The 22,074-nt window shown below is 40.3% G+C and overlaps 3 protein-coding genes across 3 annotated transcripts; 1 reads left to right on the top strand and 2 right to left on the bottom strand.

Moving 5' to 3' along the window:
- The first annotated feature begins 749 nt into the window (after positions 1-749).
- Positions 750-4,136, top strand: LOC139561777 (GTPase IMAP family member 9-like). The gene is made up of 2 exons (XM_071379060.1): positions 750-1,064; positions 2,328-4,136. Exons 1-2 carry the CDS (start codon positions 1,049-1,051, stop codon positions 3,416-3,418), a joined length of 1,107 nt encoding a protein of 368 aa, XP_071235161.1. The 5' UTR covers positions 750-1,048; the 3' UTR covers positions 3,419-4,136.
- Positions 4,137-11,045: 6,909 nt separating this feature from the next.
- Positions 11,046-12,777, bottom strand: LOC139561785 (putative nuclease HARBI1). Its single transcript, XM_071379066.1, has 4 exons — positions 12,306-12,777; positions 12,121-12,236; positions 11,913-12,024; positions 11,046-11,818 (listed from the first exon to the last, which is right to left on the bottom strand). Exons 1-4 carry the CDS (start codon positions 12,775-12,777, stop codon positions 11,448-11,450), a joined length of 1,071 nt encoding a protein of 356 aa, XP_071235167.1. The 3' UTR covers positions 11,046-11,447.
- On the bottom strand, positions 12,633-14,521 carry LOC139561786 (myb/SANT-like DNA-binding domain-containing protein 4). The gene is made up of 8 exons (XM_071379067.1): positions 14,380-14,521; positions 14,030-14,100; positions 13,766-13,942; positions 13,614-13,675; positions 13,445-13,531; positions 13,316-13,357; positions 13,074-13,247; positions 12,633-12,994 (listed from the first exon to the last, which is right to left on the bottom strand). Exons 1-8 carry the CDS (start codon positions 14,487-14,489, stop codon positions 12,935-12,937), a joined length of 783 nt encoding a protein of 260 aa, XP_071235168.1. The 5' UTR covers positions 14,490-14,521; the 3' UTR covers positions 12,633-12,934.
- Between the last annotated feature and the right edge of the window lie 7,553 nt (positions 14,522-22,074).

Genomic DNA, 22,074 nt, shown 5'->3' with positions numbered 1-22,074 from the left:
ACTCTACAATAAAGGCCGGATTGGTGGAGTGCTGCAGAGATGGTTATCCTTCTGGAAGGTTCACCCATCTACACAGAGGAACTTTGGAGCTCTGTCAGAGTGACCTTTAGGTTCTTGGTCACCTCCCTGACCAAGGCCCTTCTCCCCCAATTGTTCAGTTTTGCCCATTGATGTGCCTGGTTTTTGTATTGTGCAGGGCTCATTTGTAAAAGAGACTTTAGTCTCAATATGACTTCCCACATATACTGCAGTTAGAGTGCAGTATATGTGGCAAATAATGCATCCATTATAACACCGTTTTATAACACTGTTCTGCAGTGGAACTGCAGTTAGAGTGCAATACAACTGCAGTACAAAAAAGTTATTCTGGAAATACTGTGTCCAAAATACCACAGTCAACTGCAGTTACTGCACTTGTACTGCAGTTTAATTTCCCTCTCTCTTTCCCTATTCCCACCTGTCTGTCTCTCTCTCTTTCTCTGTCTCTCTCTCTTTATCTCTCTCTCTCTGTAAAGCAGGATGTGATGATAGATTGTGAAACAGCCAGGCATGGGCCGGGCAAGTGTCTGACTTACGTGTGTGTGTGTGTGTGTGTGTGTGTGTGTGTGTGTGTGTGTGTGTGTGTGTGTGTGTGTGTGTGTGTGTGTGTGTGTGTGTGTGTGTGTGTGTGTGTGTGTGTGTGTGTGTGTGTGTGTGTGTGTGTGTGTGTGTGTGTGTGTGTGTGTGTGTGTGTGTGTGTGTGTGTGTGTGTGTGTCTGTGCATGTTTGGGTGTGTCACACTGATCTTTACGACAAGGAGGGATCATTACACATGAACACTATATTTTACAAAGATACATTATTTCAGGAATGCTGTGCTCCTACATTCATATGTGCAAGCCAAGAGTTACTACTTTGAGAGATTTTTATTTAGCCACATTCGACATAATACATGCAGGTTACAACACGCCATCTCTTCCTCATAGCAGAAAACCTTTAGACACAGCTAATCAGATTGTTTAACTTCACATTCTGTCATTTGAGCAGAGGATACTTGTTTCATGAGAAGATGTCTTCATTGTCTGGTAAGTGCCTGTTAAAAATAACATATTTTTGATTTTAGATTATATTATGGGGCAGTTTCCTGGTCAGAGCTTTAATTGAATCAGGACTAGGCTCTTTCTGCACTATTGCTTATCTTCACATTACTGACTTCTAGACTATGGAGTCCTTGACTAGAGGAACTAGGTGCAGGTGGTTATGATGTGAGGTTGTTTAGAAGCCTGGGACGGACTACAAATATTTATCTACTTCCCCAGTTAGCATGCTATCTGTTCCTGTAGACCTCCAGTCATAGCGCTAACACTAGTTAGTATTGGCTCGCGAAACTACCTATTAACTTCCTTCATATATGACGCATATATATAAAAGGTATCCACAAGTTCATATGAATCTGGGGAAGTAGATACAATTATTTGATGATGCCGGAAAGTCACATTCAAGTTTGATCCTGCGATTAAAAATGTTGTATTTAGCCTGCTACAAATGAGAAATGTACCAGAGTCATCTCACCATAGAGATACTCTATAGAGAATCTAGGAAGATCCATTTAGTTAACAAAGTGGGACATTTTCTCTGAACTTAAACTTTAGATACAATATAACAGAAAGACAGAGAAGATGCTTAGAGAGCTCCTATGTTCCTTCACTCTTGTGGATCAAACCAATAATCACGTTTACTCATACAGAAAAACACTTGACGACAAGCATGGAGAGTATCTTCTTATTCATTGCTTGTAGTTCTGTTAGCAATTGTGCCGTGTAAATGTATATAGTTATTGTTAATGAACTTTTAAGCACACATTTTCATTAGAGGGGCTTTCAGCAGTTAAGAAATAAATTTTTGGACTTTTATATGAATTACATGTTCCCATTGATTCTTGAAGTATTTAAATGTTATGTCTCATGAGATTAATTCACCTGTCGTACCCCATCAGAACCGCAAATATATAACTGCGCTTCTTTTACTCTGTTTGTAAACAATGTAAATGTGAACAAATACTGTTCAGCCGCACACGAAGAAGTTAAAACTATAATTTTGGTCAGATAGTAGCTCTGTCTATGAATGAGGTTACATTTCTCCAGGCTCATCCCTCAGCTGTTTACCACTTTATTGTTACAATTAAGATACAATTATTTACAAGAAATTAGTTACCAATTTATTCATTCATTAATGACACAGGGATCCTTTAGAGATCTTTGGGATTATACGTGTATATTACTATAAATTATATGTACAGTATCATTAAAAGTCATTCAAGTCATAATGACAACCCCTCCTCCCTACAGAGTCAAACCCAATGAGGATTGTGCTGCTGGGGAAAACAGGATTGGGCAAAAGCAGTGCAGGAAACACCATCTTTGGAGGAGGAGAGGAAGAGTTCAAGATAGACAGTTCAGCCAAGTCTGAGACGCACAAGTGTGAAGCAAAGACCAAGATCATCAATGGAAGAAAAATCACTGTAGTAGACACACCTGGACTCTTTGACACAGTCGTCCCTGAAAAGAAGCTGACACCTGAACTAGTGAAATGTATTGTTGAGTGTGCTCCGGGGCCACATGCCTTTCTTGTTGTGCTTAGAGTGGACAGGTACACAGACCAGGAGGAGCAAGTCATCACAAAAATTGAGGACTGTTTTTCACCAGAGGCCTTCAAATATGCCACAGTTCTGTTCACTCATGGTTACCAGCTCAAAGGTAGAGTCATTAACGATTTTGTGAAAACAAATAAGAAATTGAGTGAGTTTGTTGAGAAATGTGGTGGCCGCTGTCATGTCATTGATAATGAATTCTGGAACACCAGTCAGCAGGGTCAGTACATGAACAACCAGTACCAAGTAGCAGAGTTACTCAGCACCATAGAGAAGATGGTGAGAGAGAATGGAGGAGGGTTCTACACCAATGAGTTGCTCCAAGCAGTGGAGGGAGAAATAAAAGTAGAGATAGAAAGTCTTACAGAGTCAAATGGCCAGATGTGCCCGGAAGAGATCAATAAACAGGCCAAGGTAAATGTATACAAGAAACTCCTGATCAAATTGATAGGGATAGCAACAGGTACGATAGTGGGAGCTCTCCTTGGGGTTGCAGTGGCAGTAACATTAGTGCTCTTAGTTCTTAGTGACATACCACAGGCAACTCCATTTGTGGCAGGAGGACTAGGAACAGTAATAACAGGAAGCGTCGGTGGAGGATTTGTTGCTGCAGGAGCAATAGGAGGGGGGATGATAGGAGCTGCTGCAGCAGAGGATGCAGAGACACCAGGAGAGGCAGTAGAGAAAGCAGCTGAGGCAGTATGGGAAGTGGGTAAAGGTATTTTGGACAGTGTAAGAGGTGTGTCGGAGGGGTACAGCAAACTGAGTTTGAGTGAAGAAAAGAAGTAGCAGGAGCACTCTAGGTATTAAAATACACAGGTGAAATGAGTGAATGAGTGATCACAACATGTTTCAATAGTTTACTAAACACATCAGCCCCTACTATATGACAGAAGAAGAAAAACTGTTCAAACAAATAATAAACATTTCAGACAAATCAAACCTTATGTCATTGTTTTAACATAATTACAGTAGCAAATGTTTGATTTCAATGTTTTAACAGAATTACAGTAGCACATTTTTTATTTCAATGTTTTACAGAATTACACTACCAAATGTTTGATTGCTATTTTAAAATGATTAAAAGAAAACATTTTGTTTCAATGTTAATGATGTAATGAGTGACATGAAAAAAAGCACATATAAAAATAACACATTATATATAACATGAATGATTATAACTTGTCATTATAACACTGTATAAGTTGAAAGAACTGGAGACAGAGAAGTGGCTGATAAAATCGTATTTCCCAAGGCATAGATTTGATATCAGGGTTTCCCTTTTTACAGCCTAATAGCTTATAATTCATGTTAATGTAGTCAGTGACATCACATCAATTGTAGAAATATTGACTTTATTACAAACAAATCTTGATTACTTTTTATATGATTACTATGATAAATGTTTTATTTACTCTTTTAAATGATTACAGTAGGATTGTGTTCTGGCTTGTATTCCATACTCTGTTGATTATAATTGCTTGCAAAAACAATAAAAGAGATCAAATAAAATACAATTTTATTGGTCACATACACGTGTTTATCAGATGTTATTGTGGGTGTAGCGAAATGCTTGTGCTTCTAGTTCCGACAGTGCAGCAATATCTGACAAGAAATATCTAACAATTTCACAACATCTACCCAATACACACAAATCTAAGTAAGGAATGGAATTAAGAATATATAAATATATGGACGAGCAATGTCAGAGCAGCATAGCCTAAGATACAGTAGAATAGTATAGAATACAGTTCATACATATGAGATGAGTAATGCAAGATATGTAAACATTATTCAAGCAACATTATTAAAGTGACTAGTGTTCCATTTATTTAAGTGGCCAATGATTTCAAGTCTGTGTATATAGGCAGCAGCCTCTCTGTGCTAGTGGTGGCTATTTAACAGTCTGATGGCCTTGAGATAGAAGCTGTTTTTCAGTCTCTCGGTCCCAGCTTTAATGCACCTGTACTGACCTCGCCTTCTGGATGATAGCGGGGTGAACAGGCAGTGACTCAGGTGGTTGTTGTCCTTCATGATCTTTTTGGCCTTCCTATGATATCGAGTGCTGTAGGTGTCCTGGAGGTCAGGTAGTTTGCACCCAGGGATGCGTTGTGCAGACCTCACCACCCTCTGGAGAGCCCCGCGGTTGTGGGCGGTGCAGTTGCCGTACCAGGTGGTGATAAAGCCCGACAGGATGCTCTCAATTGTGCATCTGTAAAAGTTTGTGAGGGTTTTAGGTGACAAGTGTCGTGGCTGAATCAGAATTAGTTAGGTAACTATGATAAATAAGATGTTTTATTTTATTCTTGTCATTAGAATGTCTTCTTTTGGACTATACTGTTGGCAGTTGCAGTTATCCCTTCTCAGCTAGGGCTTAGCCACTTGGGGCCCAGAGGGGGGGGGGGGGGGGGTCAGGCTTGTCTTCATATGTCAATGTATCTGTTAAACCATGTGATGCTATGAAGAATATCAGAAGGGGAGGAGGACAGAATGGAGGCTTGTCTTCTTATGGGAATGTGTCTGTAACTATTGTATGTCCCCTCTGAGGTTGCCCTTATCTTGACCTAGTATATGACCTAAGAGGCTCACTGTCTTTTCTGAGCTTGTCCAGGAGGGGGTGTATTTGAGATGGGAGTATCTAGAATTGACAATTGATATATGCCATTGGATGAGATAATGTTTTGGTACCAAGCACGAGATTGGAACCTCGTCTAAAGAGACCAAACTGAACGATAATTTATAGCTAATGCTATCTGGATGGGATACTCCTCTTTCAAGTAAAAGGTTCTTTGTAATGTTCCTAAGATCTGTTGTTCGTCATGTGAGTTGAGAGAGGTGTGTCTTGGCTATAAATGATACTAAGAATTGTTTTGTAGAGACTCTCAGAGAATTCATTTATAGACACTGAATTGATCTGAGAGTCAAAAAGGGCTATGGTGAAGCTCATATATAATTAAAGATGGACTTTATAATATAACTCTGACTTGTGTGTGGTTGGCTCTCTCATCATTGAGTAATACAGGAAATTACCACAACATTTGGTGGCAGCGGTGGGATGTGAATCTTCACTCTGTGACCGTTCCTGACGATCTAGGTAAATCGTGCACGAGGGATCCTTAAAACTTGGGATCTCAGGGAAACCACACTTCAGGAACGAAGCAGATGGACCAACCTTTGATCTGAGAGGCAGCGAGCCGAGTGGATACCACATCTCGAACTGATTTATTTTTTAAAGAAAGAGGTGAGCGAACCACACACACTTGAAGTCGAGTTTTTAGAAAAGCCTCTGTTACGTGGGCTCTGAGTGTATTCCTTTGAAAGAGAGGACACCTTGGAGGCGTAAACAGGGCCGAGTCAGAGGAGAGTAATCTGAAAGTTTGCGGACTCAAAGAATACTCTGCTATTGTTCGGTTGTGGGCGACGAGAGCCGTCCCGACACTGAATTGATCACAGTGGGGATTGGTGCGGTCTGTGGGGGTGAGGGGCCAGGGTGACTGTGTGTTCTGTGTGAAACATGATACTTGGTGAAGCCCTATTGGGAGAAGGACCTCATTCTGTTTGTCTGTGTGACTGTCTAAGTGACCCTCAGAAGTGGTGAATTCCAATTATTTTAAATGTGCTAGCCAGGTATGCCCTGGGTTACTCTGTGTGAGTATTTTGTTATGGAATCACTAGGTAATATTTGTAGGAGTGTTCTGTGTGAGCGGGGTTAGGTTGACTGTGTGGGTAACCTTTTAATTATGTTCTGATGTTCTGTGTGAGTATTGGACAAGTTCTGTGTGAACATCTGACCAATCCTATGTGGGGGATCCTTAAAGTTCTGTGTGAGTACCTAAGCATTTCTTACGTTTTATATCGATTCTGTGAATATATGAAAACATGATAAATTGTATGTGTGTATAATACTAGAGATTTGATAAAGTAATGCTGAGAATATAATTAGATACAATTTAAAACACCCATTCGTAGACGTACATAGGTTTTGAGTTGGTATCTTTAATGGTTAATTTGATAAAGATAAGGTTTTAAGCACTACTAAACTAGTCTACAAAATCTGGGCAATTGAGCTCTAGAAACTGATTAGTGTGTCCACTTTTGGTTATTTTACCCTAACGATGGAACTATAAAACATTTATTGGATTATCTCCGTCTGGGTACAACATTTGAAATAAAACTGCCCTTAAGGACCAAAAATGTTTTGTTTTTCTTCCCAGTACCAGGGGAGTTGCAGGATTTATTGAATAAACCGTTTTCCATAAAGTTAGAGCGAATTAAAATGGAATCTCGACGTAATTTATAATGTCGTACAAAGCCTAAGGTTTCCATCAAACGAATTATCATTGCGTGATTAATGTGATATAGTAAAGTAACGTTGCATGAGTAAACATAATCTACTTTTTTATTAAAATGCGCAAGATCTGTTTCCTAGTCTATGAATGTCAATTTTATTCTTTGACTGCTAATCTATTAATTTGGCATGGGAGAATCATAGCCGGAATAACGCTTGGACGTTTAAATTAGGGCTATTTGTCTGGGAAGTGTCTTGATTTTACGAATACAGACAATTGCAATGTGGGTTTATTTGCGGAGAGTCTTAATCATTAAAGTAGCATTGGTGATTCAGTGGTTAAATAGCTGCCTACCAAGCTTGAGACCTGAGTTCGGTTACAGGCAAATGCTCTGACAAAAATATGAGTTTTTGATTGTAATTCAAATAATTGTATGTTTTGCCTGGAAAGATACGGTAGCTAGTGTTTGTATAAGATATAAACTGAATGTTTTAATAGATTGTTTAGGTTAAATTGATAGACTAATTCATTCAAAATAATAGCGAAGCGAATTTCGATGCAGGACGGTGTCTGTTGCCTAAATTATCTGCTGGAATAATGTATTGAGTCGTATTTAAATTACTGTATCATAGAGGAGACAGGTACCTAAATTAAAGAAATTCTAAATAATAGCGGAGAGATAATGGCGATAGAGTAGTGCCCACCGAAATGTTTTCATTCTTATGGATTGACTGACATATGTTATAAATTTGCCGGTACGAAAGTGGTAAAGTTACGAAAGTGGTAAAGTTTGGTTTTAATCTTACGATAAGAGGTAAGACAACGTTGTTGGCAGAGGGGTATATTTTTGCCCAACAGAAAGAAAGAAAAATAGGATATGTTAACCTTTCTCGCCCAGGGGTTCCGCTATCGTTAGGGTAACCCACAACATTCCGCTGAGAAGGCAGTGTGCGAAATTCAAAAATATTTTTTAGAAATATGTAACTTTCACACATTAACAAGTCCAATACAGCAAATGAAAGATAAACATCTTGTTAATCTACCCATGGTGTCCGATTTCAAAAATTATTTACAGTGAAAGCACAACATATAATTATGTTAGGTCAGAGCCAAGTCACAAACACACACAGCCATTTTTTTTGCCAACGATAGGAGTTAGCAGAAATATAGATAAAATGAATCACTAACCTTTGATTATCTTCATCAGATGACACTCATAGGACATCATGTTATACATGTATTGTGTGTTTTGTTCGATAATGTGCATATATATATAAAAAAATCTCAGTTTACATTGGCGCGTTACGTGCAGTAATGTTTTGATTCCAAAACATCCGGTGATTTTGCAGAAATACTCATAATAAACATTGATAAAAGATGCAAGAGTTATTCACAAAATTAAAGATAAACTTATCCTCTATGCAACCGCTGTGTCAGATTTCAAAATAACTTTACGGAAAAAGAATAATCTGAGAACGGCGCTCAGAACCCAAAATAGCCAAAGAAATAGCCGCCATTTTGGCGTCATTCACTTACCTTCATCAGAAGGCACTCCCAGGAATCCCAGTTCGACAATAAATGACTGATTTGTTCCATAAAGTTCCATAAAGCCCATCATTTAACCACTTGTTGTTAGCATGTTCAGCCCAGTAATCCATCTTCATGAGGCACGAGCAATCCCTCCAGACAAAAACTCAAAAAGTTCCGTTACAGGTCGTAGAAACAAGTCAAATGATGTATGCAATCCATATTTTAGGATGTTTTTAACATTAATCATCAATAAGGTTCCAACCGGAGAATTTCATTGTCTGAAGAAAAGCATTGGAACGAGAGCATACTCTCTCGTGACCGCGCATCATGAGCCCGAGGCTTTCTGCAGACCACTCAGTAAAAGAGCTCCTATGAGCCCCTCCTTTATAGTATAATCCTAAAACCAGAATCTAAAGACGGTGACATCTAGTGGAAGCCCTAGGAAGTGTATGCACATCCATAACTAACAGGGATTTCAATTGGCACTGTTTTGAAAATCGATTTCTCACGTCCTGTTTGGATTTCTTCTCAGGTTTTTGTCTGCCATATGAGTTCTGTTATACTCACAGACATAATTCAAACAGTTTTAGAAACTTCAGAGTGTTTTCTATACAATAGTATTAATAATATGCATGTATTACCATCTGGGACAGAGTAGGAGGAAGTTCAGTTTGGGCATGCAATTCGTCCAAAGTAAAAATGCTGCCCCCTATCCCAAACAGGTTTTAAGCTGAAAGTGATTTAGGTGTGAGTAAGGAAACATTGTAATAATGTATTCTGATGGTTATTGATTCTTGGTTTGATTGTTTAGTTAACACCAGTGAATTTGAGCAGGAAAGTTCATGTAGTCTAACATTGAAATCTGTTTCCATTACGTGGAACAATGTCAGATCAGTTGATTGCAGTTTGAGTAGTTTTTACTTTTTTCAGGGACAGTGCATCATTAATCACAGTTGTGTATGTCTAATGGCAGGGTATTCCAGACATAGGAAGCTCTCACACTGAAAGCAGATTGACTAAAAAGGTACATTTCCTTAAAGGAACTATACAGTCATTTCTCATGGCGGATCTTGTGGTTCTGTTGCAATAAGGTTTGGGTTTTCTGTTTAACAAAAGTACTGAGAAAGAGGGAGCCTGGACATTTAGAATCTTGAATATAAGATAGGCATCAGTGTATTGCATAAGATTTTTTCCAACTCAGGAGCTTATGCTTTCTATAGCTATTGTGTTTCCTATCAAGTTTGAGAGCCTGTTGCAGAAGACTGAATGGGTATTAATGTTGAAAAAGCAAGCTTGGGCCATACTAGTAAGGTAGTATGTTAAGTGGGGGAGTATTATAGATTTTAATTATAGTTTTGTTACCTCTATAGTCAAAACAATTTCATATGTTTTGGGAAATTAGCTAGGTTGAATTTGGTTGTTTGAGTTATTTTTTTAAAAGAGAGGTTGGAATCAAGTATGATGCCTTGGTACTTAAAATCAGATACCACCGTGAGCTTTTCCCCTGATACATAGACATCTGTCTCAGGGGCATCAGTTGTTGTTTTTTGAGGAACATGCAGACTATGTTTTTTATTTTTTTTATTGAGATGTAAACATGAGTCTCTGGAAAAGTTTGTCATCTGAACCATTTCAGTAGTGAGTTCTTGTGTAGTTTGTTGTTTGTTATTTGCATGAATTTATCACTGTATTATCTGCATACATTGGAACTTCAGACCCTGTACATACAGAAGGAAGATCATTGATGTAGGAGCTGAACAGTATTGACCTTTGGGGAATGAAAACCTTGTAGATATGAGTGGAAAATAATAGTTTTGATTTTTACGCTGATGAGACAGCGCCAACTGTTGAAAGATTTTAGATTTGTTAAAAAGATCAGGGGCCTGTTGCACAAAACTAGGATAAGGGATTAAGCCAGGATATCTTGGTGATCCTGGCTCAATTGATCCGTAATCCGGTTGCACTAAAGATGGATAGGGGGCAGGAGGATATGTTATGGTATAAATTACCATGGAGATTTATTCTGTGGAGCTAGCCTGCTCCAGACCAGGCTAAATTCCAGGATCTATTTAATCTCATCCCTAATGTCAGTCAGCAGTCACCACAAATGGAAACCAATAGTTATTTCACTGCTCACTATACATTGTTATCACATATAACTAGACCCACTGTTATTTTTTAAACGTTTGTGATCATTAATTTCAATGATTTTGGATAAAAAAATGATTTTTAGATGATGTTGCTATCATTAGATAATTTACAGTTTCCCATAGACTATAAGGCTATATATAAAATGATAGAATATTAGGGCCACAGAGGGGGAAAAAACACAAGTCATAATATTGTAACCAGTTGTTTTAAAGGAGGACAGTTGTTAAAATGACAGATGTGGGGCATTTCGTGAAATTGTACTTCAGTATGGTTTCATAAACAAAGACATGCTGATGTGCCAGAATATTAAGTATCACATTGTCATAAGTATCAAAACAATATGTAGCTTTTCTGCAGAAAGAACCAGCCTCATAAATTTATGACTTTATCCTTTTTCTTCAGTGTGGCCCTAGTACTCTGTCATATAAACAAATACACATTCCATATGAATATAAAAACACAATGTGTAACATTATGTTCCTTTATTGAATAAGGACAAAACAAAGCAGGTAAACCATCAGCTCCTTTCGAAACTGAAGTCACAGTGACTCTACAAGATGGAAAGCACAGAATCCAAGCATATTATACAAAATTATACATACACATTCAAAGGTCTGTATATAACACACCCTGCATGTCTGCACACTAAAATAAATGCAGGACAAAGCCATACACATCAACTGAACAGACAAATGAATGGATGCAGTAGCCTCCCTGCAGCCTTGTATTACACACAGTATACCGCACAAACATCATAAGAGGCCAAATTCGTCAAAAAACGAACCCAAAAAAACCCAAATTCCTCTGCCACCGCAGGACATATTTAACCAAAATTGAAAGCACACATACTAACTAAAATAATTCAACACATATTGGTCCCTCAGCAGCCGACCACTGTCGTCATCAGGGAAGATTGCCGGATTGTCCCAGTCCATGGCTGGTGGCACTCTGGGGGCCCTCTCCTTCCTCAGGCAGGCCACATTGTGGAGGACAGCACAAGCCACAGTAATATCACATGCCCTAACAGGGCTGACCCTTAATTTGTGAAGGCAGTGAAAGCGTGCCTTCAGGAGGCCAAAGGTCATTTCAACTCTGGCCCTGGTCCTGGCATGGGCATGGTTGTAGGCCTGCTGTGCTTCCTGGGGGTCTGTGAAAGGTGTCAGGAGAAAAGGCTGGCAGCCATACCCCCTGTCTCCCAGCAACACACCAGAGAATTCACCTGTCAACACAAAATCTCATCATTACTACCTCATAAACACAGTGATATTCTTGACACAGCCATGATGGTTATAAATAGGGGTTGTGTGGCTTACCTTGTGATAGGCACTGATAGATTTCAGAGGCCCGAAAGATTCTGGAGTCATGGACTGAGCCAGGCCATTTTGCCACAACATTGCTGATCACACAGTCAGCATTGCAGACCATCTGAAATCATAAGATGAGGAATATTACACCAATCAATGCACATCACTGGCAATGCAGAGTGTTCGTCAATGGACAATATCAAAAAGTTATGTTCACCTGAACATTAATGCTGTGAAAGGATTTCCTATTCACAAAATCGGCCTCATGGGCACCTGAGGGGGCTTTTATCCTTATGTGTGTGCAGTCCACTGCACCAATGACATTGGGGAAACCTGTCACACAAAGTAATGAGTATCCTACTATGTGTTAACAGTTGTCCTGTAATTTGTAGATCCTCTTACCTGCAATCCTATAGAACTCCTCTTTGATGTCACAGAGTCTTCTGTGGCCAGGGAAGGAGATGAAGACATCTGCTAATGCTTTGATAGCCAGACACACACTCCTTATTGTGCGGCAAATTGTGGCCTTGTTCAGCTGTTCTGCATCCCCCACTGAGTACAGGAAGGCTCCACTAGCAAAAAAGCGCAAGGCCACACAAACCATTTGCTCCACACTCAGTGCATGGCTCCGTGCAGTGCGGTGCTTAATCCTGGGACCCAGTAGTCTGCATAGATACCTGATGCCATCTGCAGAAAACCTGTATCTTTCATATAGATGGTCATCAGGGAAGGCCAGTGGGTCCAACCGGTCCCTGAAGACCCTTTCTCGCCTGAAGGCTCTCCTCAGCACAAGTGCTTCTTCATCCACCACATCTCGCACGAATGGGCATGCCATTGTCAGAGCAGAAAGGAACACACAATTTTGGGCCTTCATATAGGCTAGTGGCCACACCTGGTGCTGGGGGGGTGGGCAAAAGAGGGCGATGCCTTATAACGATGACTTGGTTGTACTGATTGCTGGGAAAATAAAAAAAACCTTAGAAAGATGCCACCGTCCTGTGTGCTCACAATAAGAGCTCATATGTCATGGCTCACTTGACTTTACGAGAATATACCAAATTTTTATTTTGAGCTGTGTCATCTTCTTGGAGCTGGGGGAGGAAAGAAAAATAATGATTAATACATTTGTGTTACAGTTAGCATACAGTGTACATTGAAGGCATATCTCACCTCCCTCTCAAGTTTTTTTATTTCAAGGTCCAGTTTCCTAATTGTCCTCTTTTTTATTTCGGACTCCAGTGCAAGATTTTCCATCTTTTTCTTCTTGTACTGAATGTCTATGTCTGCCAGTTCTATTTGGCGCCGGAGGTGGTTGCCATACAACTTTCTGATAGCTTGTGAGCTCTGTGAACACAATACAATTAGCGCAGCTGGAATTTGGCAGGATGTGGTGTCCTTTTATTAATACGCACTATGTTGCCAGGCTGGTTTTCCCACTGTATAGCATCTGGGTCCTGTAAAAGAAATTAGATTTTTTGATTTTGATGAGGACTCCTCACCATTGTAGAGTAAATAGTACTTTCACAGTCTTAACATGATACCTCATGCCTTCTGGAATCCAGAGAGATGGTCTCCTCCTCATCATCGTCTCCATCATGTGCTGTTGCTGCTGCACTGGGGCCTTCACCCTATCACATTTAATCGGATTCATATTGAAGCTAGTAGACAAGACATGCCAGGCCTACAGTATGCCTTTGATGGAGTACTCACTGGATCAGCATCGTCTGGTGCTTGTGCTGGTGGCTCTAACAGGAACACAGTGCTGCCAGACACTGCAAGGCAATAGGTAAACCAAAGTCAGACAGTCCAAATTGATTCAATATGAATGTGGTTGTATCCCATGTAGAGATGGAAGGACATACCTTGAATGAAGCGGGTGGCATCTTGGGAGGAACCTATGCTCGTCTCTTTCCCCCCAGGGATCCCCTCTAAGACGGGCCTGCCTTTATTTAGCTCCAAGGCCATGTCCTCTGCTGGGGTAAGGTCAGCCTTTGGTGACCCACCACCCGTGCCTTGTCTGTGGGTATTCTTTTTCACTGCTAAAACAGTACAGACAATGTGTGAGCAGGCACCTTCTGGGTACAATATATGCTTGTGCTTTGTTAAATATTAGTCAGGGACCATACCATTCTGCAGAATGTTCTTGTATTTGATTTTGACCTGCTGCCATGTCCGTTTTGGCCCGTTCATGTTTAATCTACACACACACACACATTTAATGGAGTCACACTGCAAAAAATTACTTGGTATTTTTGTCTTGTTTTCAGTAAAAATATCAAAAAATGTATCATAGCTTTATACAGTGTGATGGAGTTACTTTACACAATTTCACTCATATCTGCAGTGCATTTCAATTAAAAATTTAACCGTTTCATAATTACAGTACAACTGCATTTTTGGAGATGTGAATTAAATATTTGAATTGTAATTGTGATGTTTCAGCGGAGCGGTGAGTGTGTAATTGTGCACTACTTACGCATTCAGGCGGTCTGCAATACTTTGCCACGCTTTTTCTCTTTGCTTTATCACTGTGGCGGTGTTGCCTTTCTTCTTAATTATATCTTTTACCTCCTCGTATGCCTCCATGAGGATTTGTGCTTCCGACGGGGAAAAGTACTCGGCTCTAGTTGCCATCAGTTAATCTGTGATCTGTGGCGGGGTCTATTTGAGTGAGCCGTGAGCGCGCACCTATCCAGGATTGGTTTCACCTGGCTTAATGAATCCGTGTCTGCTCATCCTGGCTTGGTCTTTGTGCAACCAATTAAGCCTGGACGCACATGTTTTGGCTTCATTGAGCTCAGCTGAGTCATTTATCCCGGATGTCTTAATTCTACTTTTGTGCAACAGGCCCCAGGACAGTTCTTACTAAACATATCAACAGGTTGAAATGATTAGATTGCTGGTTAAAGGGGTTATGGGTTTGTTTATTTGTTTAATGTTTATTGTTGATTTTAGGTGCTGATTTTACTTAATTAAACATTGTATTATCTGATGTGTTTGAGTAGAATTCTTTCTTCCAGGACGGATGGAAGTTATCTAAAGTATGTAAGTTAAAGGAGACATGGGAGAACACGTCTACATTTTTATAAAATGCCTGGGATTAAATGTCACTGATTCCTTACGCTGAGAAATGTACTACTGTCACGTTCCTGACCTTATTTTCCTTTGTTTAACTTTGTTTAGTTGGTCAGGACGGGAGCTGGGTGGGTAGTCTATGTTATGTGTTTCTATGTTGGGTTCAATGTGTTGCCTGATATGGTTCTCAATTAGGGGCAGGTGTTTGACATTTCCTCTGATTGAGAACCATATTAAGGTAGGTTGTTCACACTGTTTGTTTGTGGGTGATTGTTGCTGTGTCTGTGTTTGTTGCACCACACGGTACTGTTTCGTTCTTTCCTGTTCGTGTGTTCATTGTTTTTTATGTTCACAAGTTCAGGTCTGTTTAACGTTGTTTTGTAGTTTATTCAAGTGTTCTTCGTGTTTCGTCTTCATTTAATAAATCATTATGTCTACATACCTCGCTGCGTGTTGGTCCGATCCATGCTCCTCCTCGTCTGAGGAGAAGAACGAATATGATAGCCGTTACAACTACATTAGCGACAGAGGGAAAATTATTACATTTAGGTAGTAATGATATCAGGATAATTGTATCTAATGTTCACATAAGCATACATATACATTGATGTAGATTAAGACTAATGATTAATGATTGGAGGAAGTACAATGGAATTATCATTAGGTTTTGTTTATAGTTAACTTTTGGGTTTCTGAATCGGTGTAGTATAATGAATGCTGACAAAGTATTTTGTGTTTTTTCTGGGAAAATGGGGGTGTCATTGTCTCTTTGAAATGTTTCCTGGGACTATAATCTTGGCCGATAGAGGCCGTAAACTACCAAATTGAAAAGGGCCTGGAAGTTTTTGTGTGTTTTTACATTAAGGTTTGCAAATACACACACACAAAACACTTGTTAAGACTATTTGTTGGTGTTTTTAAAATACTATGTTTGATTTGTGTTAAAATGTGTGTTAGTGCTAAGGTATCTTAATAAAGGGGCACGCACTCACATGGAATTTGTATGAGTTTTTTATTTTCTGAGTTTTAATTAAACAAGTGAATTCTTTTGATAAAGGAATGTTCTGAGAACCTACGATACAACATGTTGTGAAATGTTTGACTATTTTTTTGTTTGTCTAATATAGTAAAAAAATACTTATTTGAAGGGGTTTTGTATGACCTGTGACCTTAATTATGACTTTCCGTTGTGGCTTGATCACCCTCATTGGAAAGCCATTTGGATAATGATTTTATGGTCATTTGTAATACTGATTTCTAGGTAATTTGTGTAATTGATAAATATGATTGAGTTTTTAGTTCTTAGCATTGCTTTTAATTAAGGGTATGCTGTTTTAATTCTATTTTCCTATGACCATATGGGTTAAAATAATTATTCTTTGTGCAGTTTTTCAGAGTAGTGATTTAATTTGATTAGGTTATTTGGAATTGTGTTTTATCTTTTGTATCAGTAGTAGTTTTGTTTTATACATTACTCTCATGCTGAGAGATATGTGTTAAAAAGTGGGGGAGGATTCAGTTCTTTGAGGTTTTGGATTGAAGTTTATACACCTTGAGTGATATGTGAAGGAGTGTATTGTATTGTTTGTTCTGTTCTATTCCTGAGGGGATATAGGTCTAACTTCCTGATCCCATGGCTCTACGATGGAGTTGACAGTGTGATGAGGAGTATAAGCTAATTTGAAAGAATTGTTTCAATAGAATGTGTGGATATTCTCTTTGAAATATGTTTAGAATGTGTATTAAGAATAATTGGTAAAAGTACAAATGTATCATGTAGTTAATGAACTGAACTAAACTGTTGTTCTGATCTGTTCTTTCGAGGTTATCATGAAAAGTGACATCAGACGGTATCTTAATGCATGGAAGAGATAATTGGACCGAACAGTGTGTGTACCTCAAAACCCCCTCTAACTGGATGAAGAAGAGTGACAAAGGTGTTGAATAAGACCACTTCTACCGGGAGAAATGAACCAAGACAGAAATCGGTGTACAGTATCCGATCTAAGCTATCAACTGCTTTTCTCTCAGTGTGAGAGGAGGTACGTGGAGTGAGCATGGAGAGAGATCTGTTCTAAACTTTTCTTATGTTGCTGGTATATTGGTTAACGAATGGACAAGACATAATGAGTGGTAAAGGTGAGACATTGAAATTGGGACATTATCATGGGCCATCCACTTTGAACTGTAAAGTTATCTGAAGAAAGAACGAAAAGGACGCCAGAAGAATCAGTGCCTGAAGGAGGGGGTTGGTCAACTGTGCCAATAAATTGTTTTAGACTTTTGGGGTATCAGGTTGATTGTAGAGGTCTACACCACGGAAAATTATAGTAATTTAGATTAAGAAGGCATTGAGATACTGATCTGTATTATAAATCGTGATTAAAAAGTTAATAGTAGAATTATGGGATAATTATACTGAATGTTAATATGAATGTAAATTCTGCCAATATTGATGTGTGTTAAATTGAGTTTTTTACTTTGAGTGATAAGACCAATTTGAATCAGTGAGGAATGTCATTGTAAATTTTGGTTGGATAATTAGTTGGGTTGAAGCTATGATTTGGAATATGAATGATTTCCCTGACCTATTTTCTATTCTGAGTATAAGGACTGAGAGGGAAGACTGTCCTATATGTTGTGATGAGGACTGTGTTTAGATACTGGTTCTCATGTAACTTAGGGAGCATTTCTGTGTTCTGTTTTTTATTGTATTTTTCTCAACAATGGATCATTCTGTGTGATTAACTTCTTTCAGCTAGGGGGCAGAATTTTTATGTTTGGAAAAATAACGTTCCCAAGGTAAACGGACTATGGTGAAGCTCATATATAATTAAAGATGGACTTTATAAGTGTGTGGTTGGCGCTGTTGCACCTTCTTCAACACAATGTCTGTGTGGGTGGACCATTTCAGTTTGTCAGTGATGTGTACGCCTAGGAACTTAAAACTTTCCACCGTCTCCACTGCTGTCTCGTCAATGTGAATGGGGGGAATCTCCCTCTGCTGTTTCCTGAAGTCTTCGATCATCTAATTTATTTTGTTGACGTTGAGTGAGAGGTTATTTTCCTGGCACCACACTCCCAGAGCCCTCACCTCCTCCCTGTAGGCTGTCTCATCGTTGTTGGTAATCAAGCCTACTACTGTTGTGTCGTCTGCAAACTTGATGATTGAGTTGGAGGCTTGCTTGGCCACGCAGTCATGGGTGAAGAGGGAGTACAGGAGGGGGCTGAGTACGCACCCCTGTTGGGGCCCCAGTGTTGAGGATCAGCGAAGTGGAGGTGTTGTTTCCCACCTTCACCACCTGGGGGGGCCCATCAGGAAGTCCAGGACCCAATTTCACAGGGCGGGGTTCAGGCCCAGGGCCTCAAGCTTAATGATGAGCTTGGAGGGTACTATGGTGTTGAATGCTGAGCTATAGTCAATTAACAGCATTCTTACATAAGTATTCCTCTTGTCCAGATGGGACAGGGCAGTGTGCAGTGTGATGGCGATTGTATCCTCTGTGGACCTACTGGGGCAGTAAGCAAATTGAAGTGAGTCCAGGGTGACAGGTAAGGTAGAGGTGATATGATCCTTGACTAGTCTCTCAATGCACTTCATGATGACAGAGGTGAGTGCTACAGGGCTAATTGTTCACAATCTGATGGCTATTTCTGTGTACATTACAACATGCAATTATCGAAAGCATAAGAGGTAGAGCAGATTAGAGTTGATTTTTAGTCCATCTGTCTGCATATTTCAAGACAAGGCATATGAAGGTGTTTGTTATTTGCATGAATTTATCACTGTATTATCTGCATACATTGGAACTTCAGACCCTGTACATACAGAAGTGGTATCTCGTCAAAGATTTTGAAAAAACATCTACTTAAAAACTGGAAATCAAATGATCCGCCATCACTACAACCACGAATGAATCAAATGTATTACTTAAATATTGAAAAGGTGAGGGAAAAGGAGAAAAAGTTCCAGGGGATGAAGGATGGGGGGGGGGGGTTGAGACATACGTGATGTGTACGGTTGCGGTGGGAACATGTGGGTCTGAGCAGATGTGATGTCATTAATGTTTGTTCAAATTTGTGCTTGTCTGTTTGTCTTTTTATGTATGGTTGTTATTGAAAAATATTTTAAAAATAAAAAAATAAAAATTGGCAACTCTATCTCGAGGGCCGAAACTAATGTAAGTTTAGGTAAGAAATGTGATTGGTTGAGTTTAAGAAATCAGTTCCAGCCATCTATTTACAAAAGGAGCTCTGCCTCAAGGGAAATGCATTGGCTATAAGCATTATGGTGTACTTCCAGGGCAAGGTAGAGTTATTACCTTATTTCTTAAACCTGTCAAATCCAGTCAGATCTCTACAAGTACATGGGGTGTAGGGGCGTTCAACTCTTACACTACTACTAGGCATGCTGGTTTTCTGTTCTACCTGATAATTAATGGAAGACACCTGGTGTCCCAGGTCTAAATCAGTCCCTGATTAGAGAGGGACAATGAAAAAATGCAGTGGAACTGACATCAAGATCCAGCGTTTAGTTAGAAGGGCGTAGGGTTTAGGGGTCAATTTGGGATTAGTCCCTTATGTGTGGAAACCCATGTGTTATGCTCCTCACCCACCATCAACCTAGCCTAGCGATCAGTCTGGTTCCACCAGGCCACCACCAACATGACTCCTAGTGAGGCCTTGTTCCTTTTGACTCTCAGAGGTTGCTGTAAGCTCCACCCACTGACTATTGAGCTTTCATTCAACCAATCACATTCATTCTGCCCTGGAGGCAGACCTGCAATTAGAACAAAATGAAAACTGAACTGAGCTATTTAGAAGTCTGCCTTGTCTGTTAATGGCTATACATTGCCACCTACTGTCATCATTGACATATAGGGATATCTACTGTCATCATTGATATATAGTGATATCTACTGTCATCATTGATATATAGTGATATCTACTGTTATCACCGACATATAGTGATATCTACTGTCATCATTGATATATAGTGATGTCTACTGTCATCATTGATATTAGGTGAAATCTGCTGGTTCTATGTAGGCTTGGGGAGTAACGGATTACATGAAATCCATTACATGTAAGTGATTACAAAAAACTTTAACTGTAATCCGTTACTTCACCAGAAACAATATTGTAATGAGATTACAGATTCTTTTGAAAAACTAGATGATTAATTCGAGGATTACTTTTAAATTCAGAAAGGAGGTTTTCGGGGGAAAAAAGTATTTGGCACTTCCTTGTTTTCACAATGACATTCAAATCAGAATTGAAAAAATGCGCAAGTTTTAATTTGTTCAAGGTGAGCGAGTCTGGCCGTAAATCAGAGACCACTATGATGACACACCAAATGTGTTTGATGGATCGCTGGAATAGGCTTTTGTAGGCTTCAGTCCAAGCTATGTCTTCCAATGGTGCGACTGCGTTCGGCGTCCAAAGATTATCCAACTTGAATAAACGCTTGGAGGTAAGGATGGCAGCAGTGGTGTAGTCTACGGCGATACGGATATTACTTATTATTGATATCTACATAGCGGATTGATGTGAATCCTGAGACAAACGAGTGGTGAGCTGACAGTAAACCCCATCGCCACTAGAGGGAGTTGACATCAAGGAGGACATGCCTTATCTTTTCAGCCTGACTTCAAGGAGTGCATCTAAATAAATTGTATTGCCTTGATTCCTCTCGTCCTCTCTCCTTGCTTCCTTCTCAAAACGCAATGGAGAAGAAGAGAAAGGGGAGGAACCTCAGATCTTCTGCACCAATGTGCTTTGAGGAGGAGACGAGGAGGGAGGATGTGAGGAATCAAGGAAATACAGGGCTTTCTATCTCATTAGTATGTGTATACTGACTAGCCTAGTTCAAGTCACAGCTAGAAGAGCTTTCTAGCTCTGACTGTCATATCATCTTTAGTGTGAGGATAAATGTACTGGAGGGGTAGAACATGTGACTAGGAGGGTGGTAATCAATTAATAGGCCTAACAATCAAAAGAAGCTGGGTTGTATTCATTAGTACATAACATAGTAAATAACATAGCAAAAAGTTATTCCACCATAGCAAAAGGTTTTACACTGTAGCAAAAGGTTTTACACTGTAGCAAAATGTTTTGTATCAGTCAGGCGCATGGCGTGTACCTGACCGTAGCCAAACGTTTTGTATCAGTCAGGCGCATGGCGTGTACCTGACCGTAGCCAAACGTTTTGTATCAGTCAGGCGCATGGCGTGTACCTGACCATAGCCAAACGTTTTGTATCAGTCAGGCGCATGGCGTGTACCTGACCGTAGCCAAACGTTTTGTATCAGTCAGGCGCATGGCGTGTACCTGACCGTAGCCAAACGTTTTGTATCAGTCAGGCGCATGGCGTGTACCTGACCGTAGCCAAACGTTTTGTATCAGTCAGGCGCATGGCGTGTACCTGACCATAGCCAAACATTTTGTATCAGTCAGGCGCACGGCGTGTACCTGACCGTAGCCAAACGTTTTGCAATGTTTCTTGTTGGACAAGTTGAGGTAGTCCGACGACCCTGCTTTCAGGCATGTTGATGGAATGTATGTACTAGATTATGTCCTCAGGTCCTCAGGTGGCCCTGTTGTTCTCCTGCGTCGTCTTCAGTGTGGCGGCCCTGTTGTTCTCCTGCGTCGTCTTCAGTGTGGCGGCCCTGTTGTTCTCCTGCGTCGTCTTCAGTGTGGCGGCCCTGTTGTTCTCCTGCGTCGTCTTCGGTGTGGCGGCCCTGTTGTTCTCCTGCGTCGTCTTCGGTGTGGCGGCCCTGTTGTTCTCCTGCGTCGTCTTCGGTGTGGCGGCCCTGTTGTTCTCCTGCGTCGTCTTCGGTGTGGCGGCCCTGTTGTTCTCCTGCGTCGTCTTCGGTGTGGCGGCCCTGTTGTTCTCCTGCGTCGTCTTCAGTGTGGCGGCCCTGTTGTTCTCCTGCGTCGTCTTCAGTGTGGCTGCCCTGTTGTTCTCCTGCGTCGTCTTCAGTGTGGCTGCCCTGTTGTTCTCCTGCGTCGTCTTCAGTGTGGCGGCCCTGTTGTTCTCCTGCGTCGTCTTCAGTGTGGCTGCCCTGTTGTTCTCCTGCGTCGTCTTCAGTGTGGC

Source organism: Salvelinus alpinus, chromosome 31 (genome assembly GCF_045679555.1).
Source record: "Salvelinus alpinus chromosome 31, SLU_Salpinus.1, whole genome shotgun sequence".
NCBI classification, from domain to species: Eukaryota; Metazoa; Chordata; class Actinopteri; order Salmoniformes; family Salmonidae; genus Salvelinus; species Salvelinus alpinus.
This window is presented reverse-complemented; position numbering and strand designations above follow the sequence as displayed.

Excerpts from the sequence above, each read along its gene's own strand:
- LOC139561785 (XM_071379066.1), bottom strand. The coding sequence starts at position 12,777 with ATGAAGGCCCAAAATTGTGTGTTCCTTTCTGCTCTGACAATGGCATGC. Across the intron at positions 12,237-12,305 it reads GGAGTTCTATAGGATTGCAG|GTTTCCCCAATGTCATTGGT; the intron begins GTAAGAGGATCT and ends TTTGTGTGACAG. Across the intron at positions 11,819-11,912 it reads CTATCAGTGCCTATCACAAG|GTGAATTCTCTGGTGTGTTG; the intron begins GTAAGCCACACA and ends TTGTGTTGACAG.
- LOC139561786 (XM_071379067.1), bottom strand. The coding sequence starts at position 14,489 with ATGGAGGCATACGAGGAGGTAAAAGATATAATTAAGAAGAAAGGCAAC. Across the intron at positions 13,676-13,765 it reads TGCCACCCGCTTCATTCAAG|TGTCTGGCAGCACTGTGTTC; the intron begins GTATGTCCTTCC and ends ATTGCCTTGCAG. Across the intron at positions 13,358-13,444 it reads TGGATTCCAGAAGGCATGAG|GACCCAGATGCTATACAGTG; the intron begins GTATCATGTTAA and ends TTTCTTTTACAG.